The sequence below is a fragment of the Lynx canadensis genome, chromosome X, assembly GCF_007474595.2.
Source record: "Lynx canadensis isolate LIC74 chromosome X, mLynCan4.pri.v2, whole genome shotgun sequence".
Taxonomy (NCBI): domain Eukaryota; kingdom Metazoa; phylum Chordata; class Mammalia; order Carnivora; family Felidae; genus Lynx; species Lynx canadensis.
The window spans coordinates 26395070-26415246 of record NC_044321.2 but is presented as its reverse complement, the minus strand read 5'-3'; the positions used below and the strand labels follow the sequence as shown (position 1 = coordinate 26415246).

Sequence of the window (20177 nt, the reverse complement as noted above, 5' to 3'; positions counted from 1 at the left end):
AGTCTAACTAGTAAATCATCGAACGTAGAAGGGATAGTTAGTATAGTTGATACAACTGGGATTCAGATTTCATCCCAGTTTCCCCACAGTCCGTGGGATAAGAGGAAACATCATGGTATATCAGTCTCTTAATGTTGGATGAAAGCAGCATGCACCTTCCTAAGGAAACACCATCTTCCTTGGCTGTAAATAGGAACGACAGTAAAAACAGAGCTGTCATTTAAGCGCCATATCCTTGCTAAGGACAGGGACTGTTCTGAGTACACGTGCGATCTTATTTAATCCTTACAATGACACTATGAAGGAGAAGGTGCTTCCCAAATAAAGACTCATTGGCACCGAGAACAAAGGACACATCATAGAGCTAGCAAGGAGTGGGGCTTGGATTTAAACTCGGGCGGTCGTGGGCTAGTTTTTTAAATTTTTTGAAAAATGTTTTGAGGAGGAGAGAGAGAGAGACAGAGTGTGAGTGGGGCAGAAGCAGAGAGAGAGGGAGATACAGAATCTGAAGCAAGCTGCAGGCTCTGAACTGTCAGCATGCAGCCTGATGCGGGGCTCGAACTCGTGAACCGTGAGCTCATGACCTGAGCTGGAGTCGGATGCTCAATCGAGTGAGCCACCCAGGCGCCCCAGCAGTCCTGCACACTTCAACAGTGTTGACACTCGACGTGATCACTGGCTAGTGTCCTTATCAATACTTTTGTAACAGAGACTGCAAGACATTTTTACGGGGTTGCTTCTAGTGCCTTTGATAACTGCGGAAAGCTTAACATTAAAGGCCAAAGAAATGATGACATTTCTCCGTGGAAGAAGGGCACTGTCGCCTAAAATGCTGTGTTTTGCAGAATACCTCTAAGATACTCTTTAAGAAGTGATTGCAGGGACAGATAAGCTCTGGAAACACTTGCCTTGGAAAGTCATGATTAATTCACCTTTGCCTTGAGGGGTCGAGAAGAAACAGGATCAGATTTGTTTAATCCAGTATTGACCCATCCTTGACCTCAGCCGAACCCGTCATGTCCTGCGGCACACAATTTGGGAAGAAATTCACATCTGTACTGGATGTGAAAAGCAGGCAACGAAACAGTACAGGTGGCTCTCCCCCGTGGTTGGTGAGAAGTCTACAGCTCTTGTCTTTGGGGGGCCGTTGGAGGAAGTAGCTGTAAGAGGTGTCTGTGCAGACGAAGCCTGGATTTATCTCACAGCGGTTATTTTTGATTTGCTCTAGTAGTGAAGCCGTATAAATGCAGACCCCAAAATGATTTAGTCTGGAAAATCCGAAGATAGGTATTAAATCCTCTCTCGTGGCCATAGGAAATTCTTTGTACTCTTTTCGTGGAATATCCCAGCGAGTAACCCTGGCTTTCCAATCAGACTAATTTAAATAAGAACTCCCACCATTTACTTGACAAAATTAATTTGATCCGTGGAGTTCGTAGATGATCTCATCTGATTGAATTCTCCAAGATGTCCACCAACGAGAGTCACTTCTACTTCAATCACAATTGCTGTTGAATCTTTTTTTTTTTTTTTTTTTTTTTTTGAGTAGTGAGCTGCAAAGGCCCGTTGTTATTTGAGGCCACTCCTGGTCTGTGAAATAGTCAAATGCGTATTACCAATTCACGGGAAGACGTTTCTTGTGTGACTTGTAACAGAAAAGCTGATGCGGTGTTCATTTCGACCACAGCTTAAGGGGTAAATGTAAAAGATAGGTCGCTGCTATGTGGCTCAGTGGAATGCTACTTGAGCAAGCTGGCTTTTTTTCTGACACTGAAATGTTAAGAGGGTAAACGGTCACTATACCAACATCGTGTAAGAGCAGTCTGGATTGAGGACCAGTGGGTTTGGGGGCGTGTGGGGTGGTGGCCTTGGAGGAGGCCTCGGGAGAGGTTAGGGGCCTCCCAGGGGAAAAGATGCATGGAAAGAAGATGAAGGATGTCCTGGCGTACCTGATTGTAATTGGGTATGCCCAGTTAGAAATGGGCTCCTGGCGTGTGCTACTGCCTAAGTGGATGGCTTCTGCAGCTAACTAAACATCCTTCTTCCTTCTTTCAAACTATCTTTATAATTAAAGTTGACTCTCTTTTTTGCATCTCTCAATTCTGGGTTGCTTACGGTACCCCCCTGACTGCTAACTTTCGGGCATAAATAAACCCCTATGATCCTTTCCCTATAATTTCCTAATAGATCAAAGTGATTTTTTTCAAAGATTGAAATAACCTGTAATTTGAGCTTTAGCACTGAGCACAATTCCCAGTCAATGGGCATTAGGGTAAGGCTTGTCACCATCCCACCAGAAGGTGAGGGGCAGTGTCTCATACATCTTTATCTCTGTGGTGCTGGGTGTACAAATACGTGTTGGGTAAACGAAAGGATGAATACCCTTTGGAATATTCCTGTTCCAGGATGGGTTTGGGGGCGTTGATATTTGGCTGTCTTCCTTGTTTTTCTCCTCTCTGGTGTTACTGCTCTTTCCCCGGACCTTTTATTATGCCTGTGTAGGTCGTTCTATCATTTTCCATTAGAGTGAAAACAACTAAGTTGTGGAGGTTGACCCAGACTTGAGCATTTTCTGGGCTTATTTTTAGGCTCTTATTAAAATTCATCATTTAAAAGTATTGAGAAGTAGCTGCATAGCTAATTCTGCGGGCACGTATACACCATTTTTTTCTTTTACGTAATGGCTTAAACTTGATTCCTCCATAGTAGCAGAGGGCATTAGAAAATTATTCTGCACTGGGAAAATACCTTGTGTGCTATCAGAAGAGGATTTTGAATTTAGAACTTAATTTTTTTTTTTTTTTTTTTTTTTTTTTTTTAATCTCAGTGAGGGAGAGGGAATCTTTACCAGGCTCCGCACCCAGTACAGAGCCCAATGCAGGGGCTCGACCCTGTGACACTGGGGTCGAACGCCCAACTGACTGACCCACCCAGGCACCCCTAGAACTTAATTTTTTTATAAGAGCTTTATTGAGATAAATTCCCATAACCATGCAATTCACCCATTCAAACTGTATAATTCAGTCTTTAGTAGTATATTCACAGAGTTGTGCGCCCATCAGCACACAATTTTAGAACAATCAAAAAGAAACCTCTACCCGTTTTTAGTCACTGTCCATTTCTCCCAAGACAGCCTTGCTCCGGCCCTAGACGGTCGCTACTTTATTTTCTGTGTCTATGGATATGCTCATTGTAAACGTTTGATACAAATGGAGTCCTACAATATGTGGTCTTGTGTAAGTGGTTTCTTTCACGTAGCATATTTAGAGAGACATGTATGTGGTAGCATGTATTAGTGCTAAATTCTTTTTTATTACCGAATGATATTCCGTGATACAGATATGCCACCATTTTCTCATCATTCAGCAGGTGATGGACAGTTGGGTTGTTTCCACTCAGTGGCCATTATGGATAATGCTGCCAGGAACATTCGTGTACAAGGACTGGGCTGGCTTTACAGAAATGATTCTGTAGTTTCTGTCATTGTAACAGAGGAGGCCGTAGGATCAGATATGGCAAGAGTATAGAGCAGTATGTGCCAGGGAGTGAAGAATAGGCCATCAAGATGAATTTACTAGGAGAATTTAAGGCTGAGTCTAACTACTCATGAGGGACTCAAGCTGGGACACACAAAGCTTAAAATTATGATTCTCCTAGCGACTGTTACGGCTTTTTGCTGACCACAGACAATGAAAGTTTGATACTTTACTGTATTTGTCTGAAAATTGAAACATACTTCTCCCAACGGTAGTATTCCTGGGGACTAGATTCCTCACTTCTAAAACCTCTCCGATCCTAGTGTGCTTTTTGAATGGTGAAGAGTAGCCACTGTCATTTTTGTTCTGGGTTTTGTTGTCTGCCTTATTTCCAGGTATACAGTTAAGATTTTTGATGGCTTTTTCTCTTCTTTTGTTGAAATTTTGATTAATGTATCTATTCTATAGACGATAGTGTGTTAATCCCCGATCAGGAATTTGTGAAAAATAGGTCATTGAAGATCAACTAAAGCCAATGAATATTGTCAGGTTCTGTTAGAACTCAAGTAAGGTATCCCCTGATGTGTCAAGGGCATATCCCCAAAACAGAGTACATCTAGATACATGAACCCTGTAGATCTGGTCTGAACATTGTATGATCGGTGGCCATAGGTTGATGATTTTAAAGGAAATCTCTTCCTAGTGATTTTAGCTCAGTGATTTTATTTTGCCTAGGTGCTCAGCTGTGGTACACTTGACTGTAGCACAGATGATGGAAAATACAAAAAAAAAAGGCCAAATTCTGGGGTTGGTGCAGTATTGACTGGCGGGCAGGGAGCTAGCAGTGATGTATATAGAAGGAAGACAAATACTGAAGAATCCATTTCTAAGCACTGTATATGTTTATTTTCTGCCAAGCTTTAGTTGATAGCTTTCATTTCAGATAATTTATTATTATTATTATTATTTTTTTGGTAGGAAGCTTTCAGCCCACCGGATTTCTAAATCTAAAAAGTACAGAATGTAGAGAGAAAGAAGTAATAATAATGAACGGAAGGAACTGGCCATGGTTCTGAGCCATCTGCACATACGGAATATGGGCCACATACCGGCTCATTAATGCCTAACGCTGATGAAACGGGTCCTTAAGTCATTTGCCTAGAGAGTCAGCAAATGGCAGAGTCGAGTCGTGAATCAGGGTCTTTCTGATTCGAAAACCATGCGCTCAAACCATGTCCTTGTTTTTTAATGTTTATTCATTTTGAGAGGGAGCGAGCGAGCGAGCGCCCGCCCAAGTGAGGGAGGGGCAGGGAGCCTGACAGGGGCTCAAACTCCTGAACCGTGAGATCATGACCTGAGCCCAAACCAAGAGTTGGACGCTTAACCAACTGAGCCACCCCTCAAACCATGTTCTAATTCCCTCCTCAGCCACGGATGGTAAAAGGCACCAAAAACGGCGATGTGTCAAAAACAAGCTAATTTTCCTGTACATGCTTCAACATCTCTTTTAATGGACCTATCACTGGAAGAAATGGTACATTATTGTAAGAGCCAAGTAAGGTGTAATAGACTTGTATAACACCTTTATGCTGAGCAAATTTCAGTGGGAAAGGGGTTGGAATTAAGATCTCTGAATACATGAAAGGATGACAGTGTGAAGAGCCTCGGGGGTCCTGCCATTTTTCCTGTTTTTGCTTAAGACAGACCTAAAATAGGCCTACTTTCACTTGCCACCCTGTGAGCTGCTCCTTAATTAACACTGGTAATGCCAAGGTGCACTAATGTCTTTTGCTGTCTAGTTTAGGAGTATTTTTGACTGGGTGCTTGATAAGATTTTACAGTATAGCTTTAAATTTATCGTAATGGAAAAAGCTCTGTGCCGTTGCCCGTTTTTAAAATTCTTCAGCCTTGCAAAACTTGTCTTTCCCATTTTTTTTTTTAGAAACTGCCCATTTGCTAGATTTATAGAAGCTGTGATAATTCTATATGATATACTATATTCGCCTGGATCCAGACTGGTGGCTATGACTGAGCTGCTTTTTATAAAGTGTGAGGGTAAAGCTGGATTTCTGTGGGCCTCATCTTTTTAGATGCAGACCTTTGTCGCTGTTCCCTCTTGATGTAATAGACGCTGTATGTGCTCATGCGTTGGTATACAGTTCAGTGTCTCTTACTGGTAAGAAATACCATTATGCAATTATGTCATTACACATGGCATGAAGTTCGATCTAAGGAGCAGATGACCCACCGTGAACTCAACACTTGAATTCTGTAAACTCACAGAGGTTGTTGTAATAATGTTCTTTATCCTGACTGGCATGTAGCTAGTTAGGATTGCTAGAGGGGCCAGGTGCTTTCATGTTCTCCGCAGGTAGATCGAAGGCCAGTTTGATTCTTTCGTCCATTAATTGCTTAGGAAATTTTTCCTAAGGTTATTTATTTTTAAGCCATCTGTACACTCAGGGTGGGGCTCGAACTCATCACCTCAAGATCAAGAGTCGCAGTCTCTTACAACTGAGCCAGCCTGGTGCCCCATGCTTAAGAATGGACTTTGCTTTAGTGTGACCTTGTATTCTAGAGTACCGTTCAGTGCTCGTAGAGCAGTGTCTCTGAAGTTCTAAAGTAAAGAACATGAGCCAACATGTTCATTTGCTCATTTTCATATGTAACTGACGTTACCTCAGTCCTTTCACACTGTTCTATTTTTCACGAGTTCTTTTTTAATATGTTTATTTTTGTGTCTGACATAGTTAGAATTTTTGCACTGAAGCGTGATTGACATACAGCGTCGTGTTAGTTTCACGCGTACAACATAGCGATTTCGAAATTCTATACAGCATGCGGTGCCCCCGATGCTAAGCTTACCAGTATTGACGATACTCCCAAACCCTATACTGTACTTGTCATCCACATGAGGTATTTTAGGACCGAAAGTTGATCCCTCTTAATCCCCTTCACCTCATTCGCCTCTCTACTTCTCCCCTCAGGCAGCCACTAGGTCTTGGGACTGATGAGTCTGTTCGGTTTGGGATTTGTTCCCATTGTGTTTTAGATTCCCCATATAAGTGAAATCCTATGCTTATTTGCCTTTCTCGGTCTGACTGACTTCACTAAGCATAATACTCTCTAGGTTCATCCGTGTTGTCACAAATAGCAAGATTGCTTTCCTTTGTTACGGTTAATGTTCCAGTGTTGATACACCACATCTTTATGTTTCTTTCAGTGGACTTGTGGGTGTTTTTTGCTCTTGTAAACAATGCTGCTGCACACATGGGGGTGCATACATCTTTCTGAGTTAGTCTTTTCTTCAAATGCCCAGAAGTAGAATTCCTGGATCTTATGTATGGTAGTACAATTGTGAATTTTTCGAGGAAACTCCATACCGTCTTCCACAGAGGCTGTACCAATTTACATTCCCACCAGTGGTGCACATGGGGTCCTTTTTCTCCCGCTCTGTGCCAACACTTGTTTCTTGGTTTTTTGATAATAGCCATTCAGACAAGTGTGAGGTCCTATCTCACTGCAGTTCGGAGTTGCATTTCCTTGATGATTGGTGATGTTAGACATTATTTTCATGGGCCCATTGGCTATCTGTATGTCTTCTTTAGAAAAAGTATATGCACGTTCTTTGCCCCTGTTTTAATTGGATTATTTGGGGTTTTTTGGTGTTGAGTTGTAAGAGTTGTTTAAAACATGATGTCTATTAACCCCTTCTCTGATATATCATTGGCAAATACCTTTTCCCATTCAGTACGTTTTCTGGTTGGTTGGTTGGTTGGTTGGTGATGTCCTTTGCTGTGTCGAAGCTTTTCACTTTGATGTAGTTGCAGTTTATTTTTGCTTTTGTTTCCCTTTCCTGAGGAGACATATCCACAACAATGTGGCTAAGGCCACAGTCCAACAGATTGTTGGCTATGTTTTCCTTTAGATCTCACATTCAGGTCTTTAATCCATCCTAAGTTCATGTTTATGTATGGAGTAAGAAAATGGTCCGATTTCATTCTCTGGCAGGTAGCAGTCCAGTTTTCCCAGCACCATTTATTGAAGAAATGATCTTTCCCCGTTAGGTATTCCTGGATCCTTTGTCGTAGACTATTGACCATACAAGTGTGTGTTTATTCCTGGGCTCTCTGTTCTGTTCCAGTGATCTAGGTGTTCTTTTTCGTGCCGGTACGATACTATTTTGATTGCCGTAGCTTTGTAGTATAACTTGAAATCTGGGATTGTGTTACCACCAGATTTGTCCTTCTTTCTCAAGATTGCTTTGGCTTTTCAGGATCTTTTGTGTTTCCATAGAAATTTTGGGATTATGGGTTCTACTTCTGTGAAAAATATTATTGGTATTCTGATAGAGATTGCCTTGAATCTTGTAGATTGCTTTGAGTAGTATGGACGCTTTAACAATATTTTTCCAGTCCATGAACATGGAATATCTTTGCATCTGTCTGTGACCTCTTTCATCATAGTCTTAGAGGTTTCAGAGTACAAGCGTTTCACCTCCTCGGTTAAATTTTATTCCTAGGTATTTTATTCTTTTTGATGCTGTTGCAAATGGGATTTTCTTACTTTCTGCTACTCCGTTATTAGTCTCTAGAAATGCAACATATTGCCGCATATTCATTTCGTGTCCTGCAACTTTAGTGAATTCATTCATTACTTCTTAGAGTCTTTAGGGTTTTCCCTATATAGTATCATGTCAACTGTAAATAGTGACAGTTATAGTTCGTCCCTTCCAGTTTGGATGCCCTGCATTTCTTGTCAGATTGCTGTGGCCAGGACTTCCAGTAGTATGTTGAATCAAAGTGGTGAGAGGAGACATCCTTGTCTTGTTCCAGACATTAGAGGAAAAGCTCTAAAGTTTTCCCACAGTGACTATGATGTTAGCTGTGGGTTTGTCATAGATGGCCTTTCTTATGTTGCAGTGTGTTCTCTCTAAGCCCACTTTGTTGAGAGGTTTTATCATGAATGGATGTTAAGGTTTGTCAAATGCTTTTGATAATCATAAGGCTTTTATCCTTCATTTTCATAATGTGGTGTATCGTTTGCTCAATTTTGTGGAAGATTTTTTCATCTATGTTTGTCAGGGATATTGGGCCTGTAATTTCCTTCTTCTTTGGAATTTTTTTTTTTTTTAACAACAGGTATTAGTTCTAATAAAGGGGCACCTGAGTGGCTCAGTCGGTTAAGCGTCCGACTTCGGCTCAGGTCATGATCTCAGGGTCCATGGGTTCAAGCCCCACGTTGGGCTCTGCGCTGACAGCCCAAAGCCTGGAGCCTGCTTCAGATTTTGTGTCTGCCCCTCCCCTGCTCGCACTCCGTCTCTTAAAAAAAAAAAAAAAAAAAAAGAAACATTAAAAAAAATTTTTTTAATAAAAAAAAATGTTTAATATAAAATACCCATGAGGCCGTCTGGTCCCAGACTTTTGTTTGTTGGGAGTTTTTTTGATTACTGATTCATTTTCAGTACTACTGATCGATGTAGTCAAACTTTGTTTCTTCCTAATTCAGTTTTGAGAGACTGTAGTTTCCCAGGAACTTATCCATTCATTTTAGGTTGTCCAATTTATTGGTATGTAATTCTTTTTATTTCTGTCACGTTGGCTGTTCTTTATCCCCTTTCATTTCTGGTTTTATTTGTGTACTCTTTTTTCTTGATGAGTCCGGCTAAAGGTTTATAGCAATTTTGTTGATCGTTTCCAAGAACCAGCCCCTGGTTTCATTGATCTGTTCTGGTTTTTTCGTCTGTTTCATTCATGCCACTCTGATCTTTATTATTTCCTTCCTTCTACTAACTTTGGACTTTGTTGGGTATTGTTGGTTTTTCCTTTTCTAGTTCCTTTAGTTGTTGGTTAGTTTATTTGGGACTTTGCTTGTTTCTAGAAGTAGGCCTGTATCCCTGTACATTTTCCTCTTAGAATTTCTCTTGCTGTGGCTCAAAGATTTTGAACCATTCTGTTCCCATTTCCATTTCTATGTATTTTTTTTTTCGTCTTTGAATTTTTGGTTGACCCATTCGTGGTTTACTTTCCACGTGTTTGTGTCTTTCCAGTATTTTTTTCTTGCAATTGATTTCTAGTTACGTACCCTTGTGGTCAGAAAAGAGGCTTGATATGATTTCAGTCTTGTTAAACTTGTTGAGACTTGTTTTGTGGCCTAACACGTGATCTGTCATGGAGAATGTTCCACGTGCACTGGAAGAGAAAATTTTTAATGTCAATTTGTATCTGGACACCCATGCTTGTCCACTGGATGACCTAAAATAATCAGATGCATCTCCATAATTGTCAGCTGGAGGGATTTTTTTTTAAAGCTGTACGGAGAATAAGAACTTAATAATGGGAGCCTTCTTTTCAGGAGGACTGGCTGCGGGAAGAAATTCTGGTGACAAAAGCCATGTGCGGTGAATTTGAATTAGTGTTCTTTAGGGAGCTACCAGAGAAATATAACTTACCAGATAGATAATCAAGAGCGTAAATAGATTCTCCCTGGAGTCGTCATCCGATCGCTGACATACATCCGTTTCTATTGAAATGACATCATAAATACATTCTAATGAGAGAATTGAGAGGGGTGAGATGTACAACTTCAAGAACACGATACACATTGTTAGCAGTCTATAAATGGACAGCCAGTATTTGTGGTTGAGCTTTAAAACAACTCCCCTTGGAACTGAGGTATGTAGCCTATTGGTCTTGTATGGGAACCATCTCCCCTACAATGTGTCCAAAAAACCTAGCCTTATGATGAACTTTAAAAGGCACTGGCACAGATATTCTTCAAGATCAGAAAATAAGTATTTCCCTATTTTGCTCTTTCCTGTCGCAAAAATAGGCCCTAACGACGCCGCAACCCGGACTACATGTGTTAGGAAAAGTTCTCTCTTAATTCAACACGTCACACATCACTTTTTCAAATACTTGGTATTTTACGTGGTTTCTGGCCAAGGTCCCTCTCGTGAGCTCTTTTTGAACCTGTGGCCTGACAGCTTATCCTGCTTCAGAGTCTTCCGAGGAAAAACTAGTCCCTGGAAATCAAGTTTGTGATTGAGCTTAATGGAAGATTTATGCGTGTCACCTGTGTGTTTAGGAGAAAGGCACTTGTTGGGCTCATTTAATCCTGTCCTGGTAAATTTCTGTTGGAATGAATACTGAGGGAACACTGATCCTACATCTATAAAATCAACATGTCCTGGGAGGCTGCTCATGCACATGACATTAGCCCTTGGTTTCAGCCACCTTCCCCTGCTTCTAGCGTCGATCCAGTGGTGGCTGACGGATGGAACGAAAGGAAGAAAACCCGCCCGTGCTGAGCAGCGTGTACAGATGACTCAGTGCACCTTCAGTTCCTGCTATAGTAACAGGAATTAAAACTCCCCTGAAAAGGTAGGGGCCCCGAGCCAGGCATTTAAAACCAGGGCTCCGCAAACACACGTAGAGACGTGTACTTGGAGCGAACAAAGAACAGTTTGGACTGCCTCACTTACCTGCAGTGTTATGCTCCAAGGGGAAGAGGCGGGGCTCGTAGTCGCCAAGGAGATCATCGCTACGCAGCCTTGAAACCAGGCCCTGAACCCTGTCTGCCTGGTGACGAAATGAGCGATAAGTGCGTTCGTATCAATCTGTCAACTACCAATGGCAGGTCTAGCTCTAGACGGGAGGCCCTGAGTGGGCCCAGTCATAAAATTACCTGACAGAGCCGAGTTCAGAAGGAGAAGAAATAGATGAGGAAATACCACTGGGTAAAACGATGACTCTGGCACCTGCTGGCTCCCTCAGTAGAGCAGGTGACTCTTGTTCTCAGGGGTAGGACCTGGAGCCCCACTGCTGGCTGTAGAGAGGTGTAAAAATGAAAGAACCAGATGGATTTGCAAAAGGCCTCTTTGCAAATGCCAACTGTGGTCACTGAAGTTACTAAACTCAAGAGGACCAATTCTAGGGGCACCTGGGTGGCTCAGTTGGTTAAGCTGTGAAGCCTGACTCTTAATTTAGGCTCAGGTCGTGAGCTCGTGGTTCATGAGACGGAGCCCCATGTCTAGCTCCCCATTGACAGTGCAGGGTCTGCTTGGGATTCTCTCCTTCTCTCTCTCAAAATAAATCAGTCAACTTAAAAAAATAAGACAAATTCTAGACTTTACCCCATCAGAGAAGGTAAGGACATTAAAAGAAATGAGCAATCAAGAGAGACAGAATTCACCACCAGGCTCCAAAATATATCTAGTAGGCGCTTTCGAAGACCATGGAGGAAATGGCAGAGAAGCAGTATTTGAAGTCACAATAGCTGAGAATCTTCCAGAGCTGAAGAAGGATAGGAGTCTTTAAGGAAATGGTCCCCTGAGAGGAATTGCCAACATCTGGGAAGGCAAGAAGGGGCCTCTGTAGAGTCATTGATATTCTTTACAGCCCAGCTTTGGGGAGCCCTGGCAGATTCAAATAAACCGTTTCTGGTTTTCACTGGCAAACATAAAAACAGAAATGTAATCATGTTGTATACACCAAGCCATGTTTTCTGAACAAAGACACTTATAATGAACTCATTAAAAAAAAAAAGAGCTCTTTGGACAGCTAGATCCCGAAGATCAAGCTACCAGGGAAGACCTCTCTAGAAAATGTAGTCACTTACCTGTATCTCTGAGAAGAGCACGTCAGAAGATGGTAATCGTTGGCGGTCCTGTCCTCAAGTCCACATCTAAAAATAGTGTTTTCAGAAAGAAGAATCTTGAAGGGGATTCTACGTTAAAAGGTGGTATTAGTTGGGACTTTTCGGCGAAGTTGGATTGCTTGTAGTGACTGCAAGGAGGAAGAAAGGTGATTCCTATCAGATGAAACCTTGTAAACACTGGATGCTGCTTCAAGTTCGCAGAAACATTTTTCAAGAGTCAGGCATTGGATTTAATGTCAATAACTACATATATCGGTTCCCACCTTCAGGACTGACGTGCAGAGTCTGGCTTAGGGTAAACTTGTTTTGAGAAGTTGTCTTATTACGGCTTGGTCAAAGCAGCTTGCCGTGAAACAGTGCAAACACAGCTTTCCTTGGACCGTGATGGCAGATAGATAGGATTTCAGTCTAAAAGATCACGTATTGATTTCTCACGTGACTTTCCACCACTTCTAGAAACCCTGTAAAGTTAGGTCCAGGATAGATCTTACTTTCTCAGACTGGGCAGGGGGAAAACTTAGCTCGTATCTCATGGATTTTCTCAGAGATCTAGACCTCCCACATTTGTGGAGAGGAAGTTCTCTCAACTGAGGCCAGATACCCATTGTTCACACATGATACTTCATCTTATTTTGGTTTTTACCGGAACTACAAGAAAGAGATCGAGAGTCGTAATCAGGCACACGGTAGCCAACAGGAGAAGTGTCCTCATTTGGAACTGTACTCTGGGCAATTCTAAAGCAAGAAGGAAATCTACAGTCTTAAATGGATTTATTAAAAAAAAAACAAGTGTGGTTTCAGCATTCAACCTGAAGAGCTGGAGTAAAACCCAGTGGATGGCAGAGTGTCATTAATGGATGCAAAGTCAGCCTGGAGTAAAGTCTTGGATGTGATAATGCGGTAACAGCAAGTGACTTCTTCCGTGTTGACTCTGTATCCATCCAATGTCATTGAAACCCCAAACTTCAACAAGAAGAGCCAAGACACCATTAAGGCAGGACACAGCAGGTGGGCTTACCAGACACCCATTTGTTTCAAGTTGTGGTGTGCGATCTGCATGGCAACATAAAAATAAACCAGCAGAAACAGGCCCAGAAGCACCCTTGTGTATTTATGAGGGCTTGAGGTATTGCAGAGCTACCGTTAGAAAGGAGTGACGAAAAGATGGACTTGTTAGTGAAAGGGGCTGGCTTCACTTCTCTGTGGGACGGGGAGTAAAATCAGATCGTGTCTTTACAGCAGCCACAAAAGAGTCTGGGTGAAGTTCTAAGTGTAAAAACAAAAACCCCCAAATTTTTAACTTGACACACCGTAGGTGTAAGGAAGATTTTCTCAAAAGCAGCAGAACACACAGAGGATATATTGAAATTCGAAATTTGCGTACTACATGGGGGGCCTAGGCGGCTCAGTTGGTCAAGCGTCCGACTTCAGCTCAGGTCATGATCTCACAGCTCGTGAGTTCGAGCCCCGCGTCGGGCTCTGTGCTGGCAGCTCAGAGCCTGGAGCCTGCTTGGGATTCTGTGTCTCCCTGTCTCTCTGCCCCTCCCCTGCTCACGCTCTGTCTCTCTCTGTTTCAAAAATAAACTTTAAAAAAACAATCTGAAATTTGTGTACTGCGGGATGCCATGTACAAAGTTAAACAGGTATCCAAGGAGACAGAAGGAAGTTAATTGCATCTCTGTTTATAATAGTAAAGGTTGGAAAGTACTTAAATATCCACTGACAGGATGATGTTGTTGACGTATTCAAGCAGGAGAGTAAGACTTTACAGCACTTAAAATCACCAACTATTATGTATCAACATGGAGAAATCTCCAAAACGGTGTGGAAGGCAAAAAGCGACTCTTAGAATGGTATGTACGTTCTTGAACATAATGTTCTTAAAGTCTAAGAACATTGCCAAATAATGCTGTGAGATTGAATCCCAGGAAATGGCCATTTTTGTAGGTTAAAAAAAAAACAAAAAAACAGCCCGAGACCAGCATCTTTGCCAAGTTCAACCTAGTATTTGTGGATACATTTATGGTAATGACAGACCTGGAATTCAGGATGGCATTATCTCCTTGGAAACGGTGGGGCCGAGGGACTGAGATTCGATATTGAGGAGAGGACATAGGAAAGCTGCGACTTTATGTCTTCCAAAAATTTTTGAAGCGAATACGGCATAGGTCACATTTATTACAAGAGTGTGGTGGGTCACAGTCACGCTCCTACTATGCTGTTAAACACTGCTGTGGAACATATTTGATTTTGTTTGAAGCCAACCCAAGTGTTGATAGAGGTAAAAACTTGTGATCTCACGACATCAGAAAGAAATGGTTGCAAAATGACTAAACCCATTGCCGCTCATTCATCTGAATGTGGCACTTACAAGGCCTTTCGTGTAAAATAAAAAGGTTGAAAAGCCTCTCCCCACACCGGGCGGAAGCCTCCAATTTTATTTTGTTTGATCGTCCTCATGAAAACCATTCATTGAGTACCTCTCTTTTGCTTGCCGTTGTGTTTGGTGGTGGTCAGGTGTAGCTCTCTGCCCTCTAGGAAACCCGAAGGCGATGTTCAACTTGATCTTGTTTTTTTTTTTTTTTTTACTTTTTTTGACGCCCACAGGAACCTGCAAGCCGAGTATGACCGTCTCAAGCAGCAGCACGAGCATAAAGGCCTGTCCCCACTGCCGTCCCCTCCCGAGATGATGCCCACTTCTCCCCAGAGTCCCCGGGACGCCGAGCTCATTGCCGAGGCCAAGCTCCTGCGTCAGCACAAGGGCCGCCTGGAGGCCAGGATGCAGATCCTAGAAGACCACAACAAGCAGCTGGAGTCGCAGTTACAGCGGCTCCGGCAGCTGCTGGAGCAAGTGAGGCGCGCGTCTCTCTCCCGCGCGGCGCGGCCGCCGCGTCCTTTGTCCCCCGGCCCCGGCGCTAGGCAGTAGGGCTCGGGGGCCTTTTCAGAGTCTCACCGGGTGTCCGTTTCTCGAGTGCTCTGTAGGTGCCTAGCCAAGCGCTGGCTGTCGAGGGCTGTAAGAAGACGAGGGAAACCACTGTATCTTTGTGTGTTTGAGCCACTCGAAATGGAGCTGGGAAATAAATACCGGAAGGTTTCCACCCGTCTCCTAAAAGCCAATGAAGATCGTGCCCTCTTGAAACGGAGTTCTTTTTTTTTTTTTCTTTTTTTTTTTTGGTTTGAGCAGGGGAGGGACAGAGAGAAAGGGAGACACGGAAGCCGAGGCGGGCTCCAGGCTCCCAGCCGTGAGCACAGGGTCCGGTACGCGGCTCGAACTCACGAACCCGCGAGCCGAAGTCGGACGCTTGACCGACTGAGCCCCCCCGGGCGCCCTGGTGTCTAGTTCTTAAAACCTCCCTTTGGAAGCCTCCATTGAAAACCTAGCAAGAGCATGCACTGCGGTAGGCTCTACCCGCACGGAGTCCCAGCTTTGTGGCAGTTTTGAAGTTTGAGACGTGTTCCCTCCATCTCGTTACTCAATGCAGAAAAGTATGCATTCTCCATTACGTTTTTGAGGTCTCACATGGTTTCCCCATCGTCACATGACCTTCTAAGTCGTTCAGTCATCGGGTCTCGTGATCTTATAGATCTCGTTCCAATGGAGCCATCATTCCTTTTCAAATGTGTAAGGGGGGACAGTTCAGATACAAAGACGTCATCTGCGAAGCTTTATCAACAGCAAAACGTGGCAAGTTTCTAAGTAAAAAAGCTTATAATTTCTGAGTCCTGAGTACGCTCATTTTAAACGTATACAATTATTGGAGTGCTTATTATGAAAACTAATTCTGTTTTTTTCTCCTGGATACCTTAGCCCCAGGCCGAGGCCAAGGTGAATGGTACAACGGTGTCTTCTCCTTCTACCTCTCTTCAGAGGTCAGACAGCAGTCAGCCTATGCTGCTCCGGGTGGTTGGCAGTCAGACTTCAGAATCCATGGGTAAGTGTCTTAGCTACTCCTGCGGTTTGTTTTCCCTTCGGGGCTGGAAATGGTGAATTGTTTGCTCGGAGGTTCACATCATGAACCGAATCACCTACTGTCCGCTCCGTACAAGGCACGGTCATAAATGTCTTCGGCCTGCAAAAATGAGTCACACGGTCCAGGGCCCCTCAAAGGGCCCGCCGTTCCATTACTCGGAACAAGGCATCGTGGGACAGCCTGGCTGGCTCAGCCAGTTGAGCATCTGACTCTTGATTTTGGCTCAGGTCACAATCCCAAGGTCGTGGGGTCGAGCCCCGTGTCAGCTTCGGTGATGAGCCTGGAGCCTGTCGGAGATTGCCTCCCTCCTCCTCTCTCCCCCCCTTTCTAGAATAACGAAAGAAAATTAGAAAAAGGAATAAGGCCGTCTAGTCTTTGAGTTCCATTCATTTGGGAGGCCAGAAAAGGCTTTACCCTGAATTGCTTTCTGTGAACAGTTTTGAAGGGCGAAGGAGGCAGCGAGCACTCTTTGAAGAAGGAATGACGTTAAGTGAAAATGAAGACCTTGGGCCAAGGGCTCAGAACTGCTGTAGAGAAATCTGGTCCAAGCAGGAGGGCAGGAAATAATGCCACAGAGGAAGGCTGGGATCACAGTACAGGGACCTGAGTGTTGGGCAAAGGTGTTTGACTCCTACTGGTGTTGGCGACCCACTGAAAATCCTGTTTCCCAGGTACGCAATGTCTCAAAAGATCTGTCTCCGGCCCAGAGGAAAACTTTTATAGGTGGAAAGAGAGATCAAGAGGCAAACACAAAAGGCCCAGTTATGGGAGTTCAGAGTCTAGGCTTGAGAGACATCAGGGATGGGTGGGAAGACAGGACTGCGAGACTAGGATCTGAAAATACGGTGCCTGGGGCTCCAGGCCTGACTGGGAACCGAGCCGAGGCCACTTGGTTGGAAGAAGATAGTCATCCCTTTGGGGACATACTGTGAGAAACTGGCAGGTCCAAGTCATGTGCAGAAAGGAGTTGAAGCGCAGGTCCGTAACTGGCGTGAAAGGACGGGCTCGGGGATTTGATGGCGCCTTCCACAGAGTCGACAGCTGCAAGGCGTGAGCGGAGAAGCTGGGCACGAAGGTGCTGGGATCCGGTGTCCGGAGGCAGACCTCCATTTGGGTGACAGGGTAGTGAAGGAGTGGCAAGCAGGTGGGAGGAAGATGCGGGCACAAGGTCAAACGCAGAAAACAAATTACAGCGCGTTGCACCACGTAAATGCACGAGCCGCTTCTGCGAAAGCATTTGCAGCCGAGACGAGGGAAGTTGGACGATTTCTGTCTCTTCAGGGAAGTAAAGGACTGGGTCATCTCGAAGACGAGGGAGGCTTAAGCCAAGCGAAGACGCTCGTGAAACGTGACTAACAACAAGGACTGGAGTAGACGATGAATTTGTTGAGGACGCGGTCTAGTGTTTTTCAGCAGTGTTCTCTGCTAGGACGGGGTTCGAAGAAAACTGGAGGGCGTGAGACATAAATGATGGTGGACGGTCACCAGCCATCTGCCTGTTGGATTTTCCTGCCCTGCTAGACTTCGACATGCGGGGGCGGGTCGTGAAGGCCCCAAATACTTGCTCTGTCCCCCTCCTTTCTCCTTCTCTCTCAAGGCACAGCATGAGGCAGACCCCGTGTTTTCTGTTTCCTTGTCCCTGGGCCGAGACTGGTTATACTTGACCCTCTCCATCTTACCTCCGGGAAGGGAAGAGACGCGTGTTCTCCTTGATCCCTCACCCGTAGACCTCTGGTATCCTGGTGTGTTGACGAATTCATTTTATACTTCATTTATGCTGATGATGTCCCGTAGGTGAGCATAGAGAGAGGCCCAGTGCCCAACCAAAATTGGTGGGACAGACAGGAAGAGTGAAGGATGTGAGTTCTGTGGTGATCAGGGACCATGGTCTGGGAAATTGGAAAGTTGGACATGATGAATGTAAAATGCTTTCAGGCCCTGCCCATGTGAGCTGCTGCTACATGGAGACCATTGACGGCTGCTTTTCATGGGTTTGAGGAGACCCGGATTGTTGGGCTCTTCAGACGGTAGTGAGGTTCTTAGGAATAGAGGAAGGAAGATGAGGGCCCTGAAGAGGGCAAGAGGGCAGTGGACACAAATCTGATGAATTTTAAGACCTTCAAGCAGTGGGCAGAGTCCTGTGTTCCTCCAGAGAAGTCAAATCTCGTAGGAAAGCCAGGTTCCAGTGCTTCTGCGAAGGAAGAGAATGTGTGGGAAGCACTCTTCCTGGCTTTATCGCACCCCCGGGGATGCAGGGCGGTGTCGGCATCAGATTCCCTGGTCTCCCCGTGAGATCTGAAGACAACTAACGGACGGTTGCGACCGAAAGTGATAGCTCAGCACATGAACAAATAGATGCCTTTGAAAAGTCTGTAAACTCCAAAAACAACAGAGGTCGTGGGTCTTCCTTGTTATTTCCCGCTGCAGGATTTCCCCTTCCTTTGAAGTCATAAGCAAAGCATGCGAAACTGAGTTGCGTATTTTTAACAAGTGAGATTCAGACCCCTGGGAGCTCAGAAGCATTAATTATCGAGGCCTGTCATCACTGGCACAGAGGCAGTGTGTCCAAAAAGCACCCAGATGACAGTACCCGTCAGGTTGTGGTCCTGACGATTTGCAGAGCCGAGACGGTTGGGGCAGAAGAGCTGTACGTGGTGCCTTTAGGCTAACTGGCTAGTGGCAAGTGGACTGGCTGTTTTTGGTGTTTGTCCAGCCCTGTAACCATCTTCTCGAAAGGTGCATGCGAGTATGTGAGTGAGTGCAGCCCGATTCTTTCTGCTTTGAGTGTCCGGGCAGCGATAAGGCTGGGAGTTGCAGAACCACGCTGCATTCTTTACAGAGAGTCTCCCGGTGACTTTTTAACGTGTCGTCCCAGGCGACCTAATGAGTTAGAGTGCTTCCGGCAACCGCCAGGCACTCAGCACTGTGAAGTCTCTGCATACCATCTGTGGCTTCCCGTACGTTCTGTGACGGGGACAACATCACGAAGCTTACATTGTGTTGGAAGAGACAAATTAACAAAGTCTACCTTCTTTTGGCTTTCGTGAACTACACATACAGGGGTCTGTGACTTAGCGACAAGTCCTAATTGCTGACTACCCCTTACCTTCTTCCCACTTTTTCATCTAATTTGGGTGAAGAGGTTCCCTAGCTTCTTATTCCAAGTAATTTCAAACTATGGCAGAATTGGAGTTAATTGAACATGTTGCCACGTTTGCTTTCTGTGTATACACCTCTGTATGCATACTGTGTATGTTTACAGTGTAAGTGCCTAGTATATGTGTGCAGAGTTTGTTGGTTTGTATATTTAACTGGCGCATTTAATAATTACATTCCACACATAATGACACTTCACCACCTATCTTCTAAGACTAAAGGTCCTCTCTTACAGAATTATCACACAGGAGGGGGGGCCTGGGTGGCTCAGCCAGTTAAGCATCCGACTTCGGCCAAGGTCATGATGTCCCGGTTTGTGAGTTTGAGCCCCACATCGGGCTGTGCACCGATAGCTCAGAGCCTGCTTCCAATCCTCTGTCTCTTTCTCCCTCTGGCCCTCCCCTGCTCACACACGCACTCGCTCCCTCTCACACATAGACGTTAAAAATTGTTTTAACTAAAGAATTATCACACAGGAAATTAACACTGATACAATAGTCTACATAATTGAAATTGAAATAGCCCCAGTTCTGCCGGTGATATTCTTCATAGCTTTCTATTTTTTTTTTCATTCAGCATGCAGTGAAGGGTCACATTTGCTCTTAGTTCTCATTTCGTCCTAGTCACCTATGATCTAGAACACTTCTCAGTGTTCCTTTCTTCCTTTACCTACCTTCTTTTGATTTTTTTCACTTTCTCGAAGAGTGTGTTACACCACGAAATGCACACACGTATATGTCTGGATGAGTTTGGACATATGCGTCGGCCCCTATCACGACCACAAACAAGGTCCTAAACATGTTGCCCGCCTCCATAAATCAACCCTCTCCTACCTTGTCTAGCCGAGCCCCGTCTACACAAGAAGCATTCGTTTTAGAAAGCAAGCACAACACATCCTTGTGTAGACAGAGAAACA

The 20177-nt window shown here is 44.3% G+C and overlaps 1 protein-coding gene across 8 annotated transcripts in view; it reads left to right on the top strand.

The window, feature by feature from the left end:
- The window catches only part of DMD (dystrophin), a 1834617-nt gene that overhangs the window by 1786091 nt on the left and 28349 nt on the right, over positions 1-20177 (top strand). For all 8 annotated transcript variants that reach the window (XM_030304767.1, XM_030304766.1, XM_030304769.1 and 5 more), the window contains 2 exons: positions 14742-14985; positions 15943-16066. In XM_030304767.1, the coding sequence (XP_030160627.1) occupies positions 14742-14985; positions 15943-16066 (368 nt within the window). The remainder of the gene's footprint in view (positions 1-14741; positions 14986-15942; positions 16067-20177) is intronic.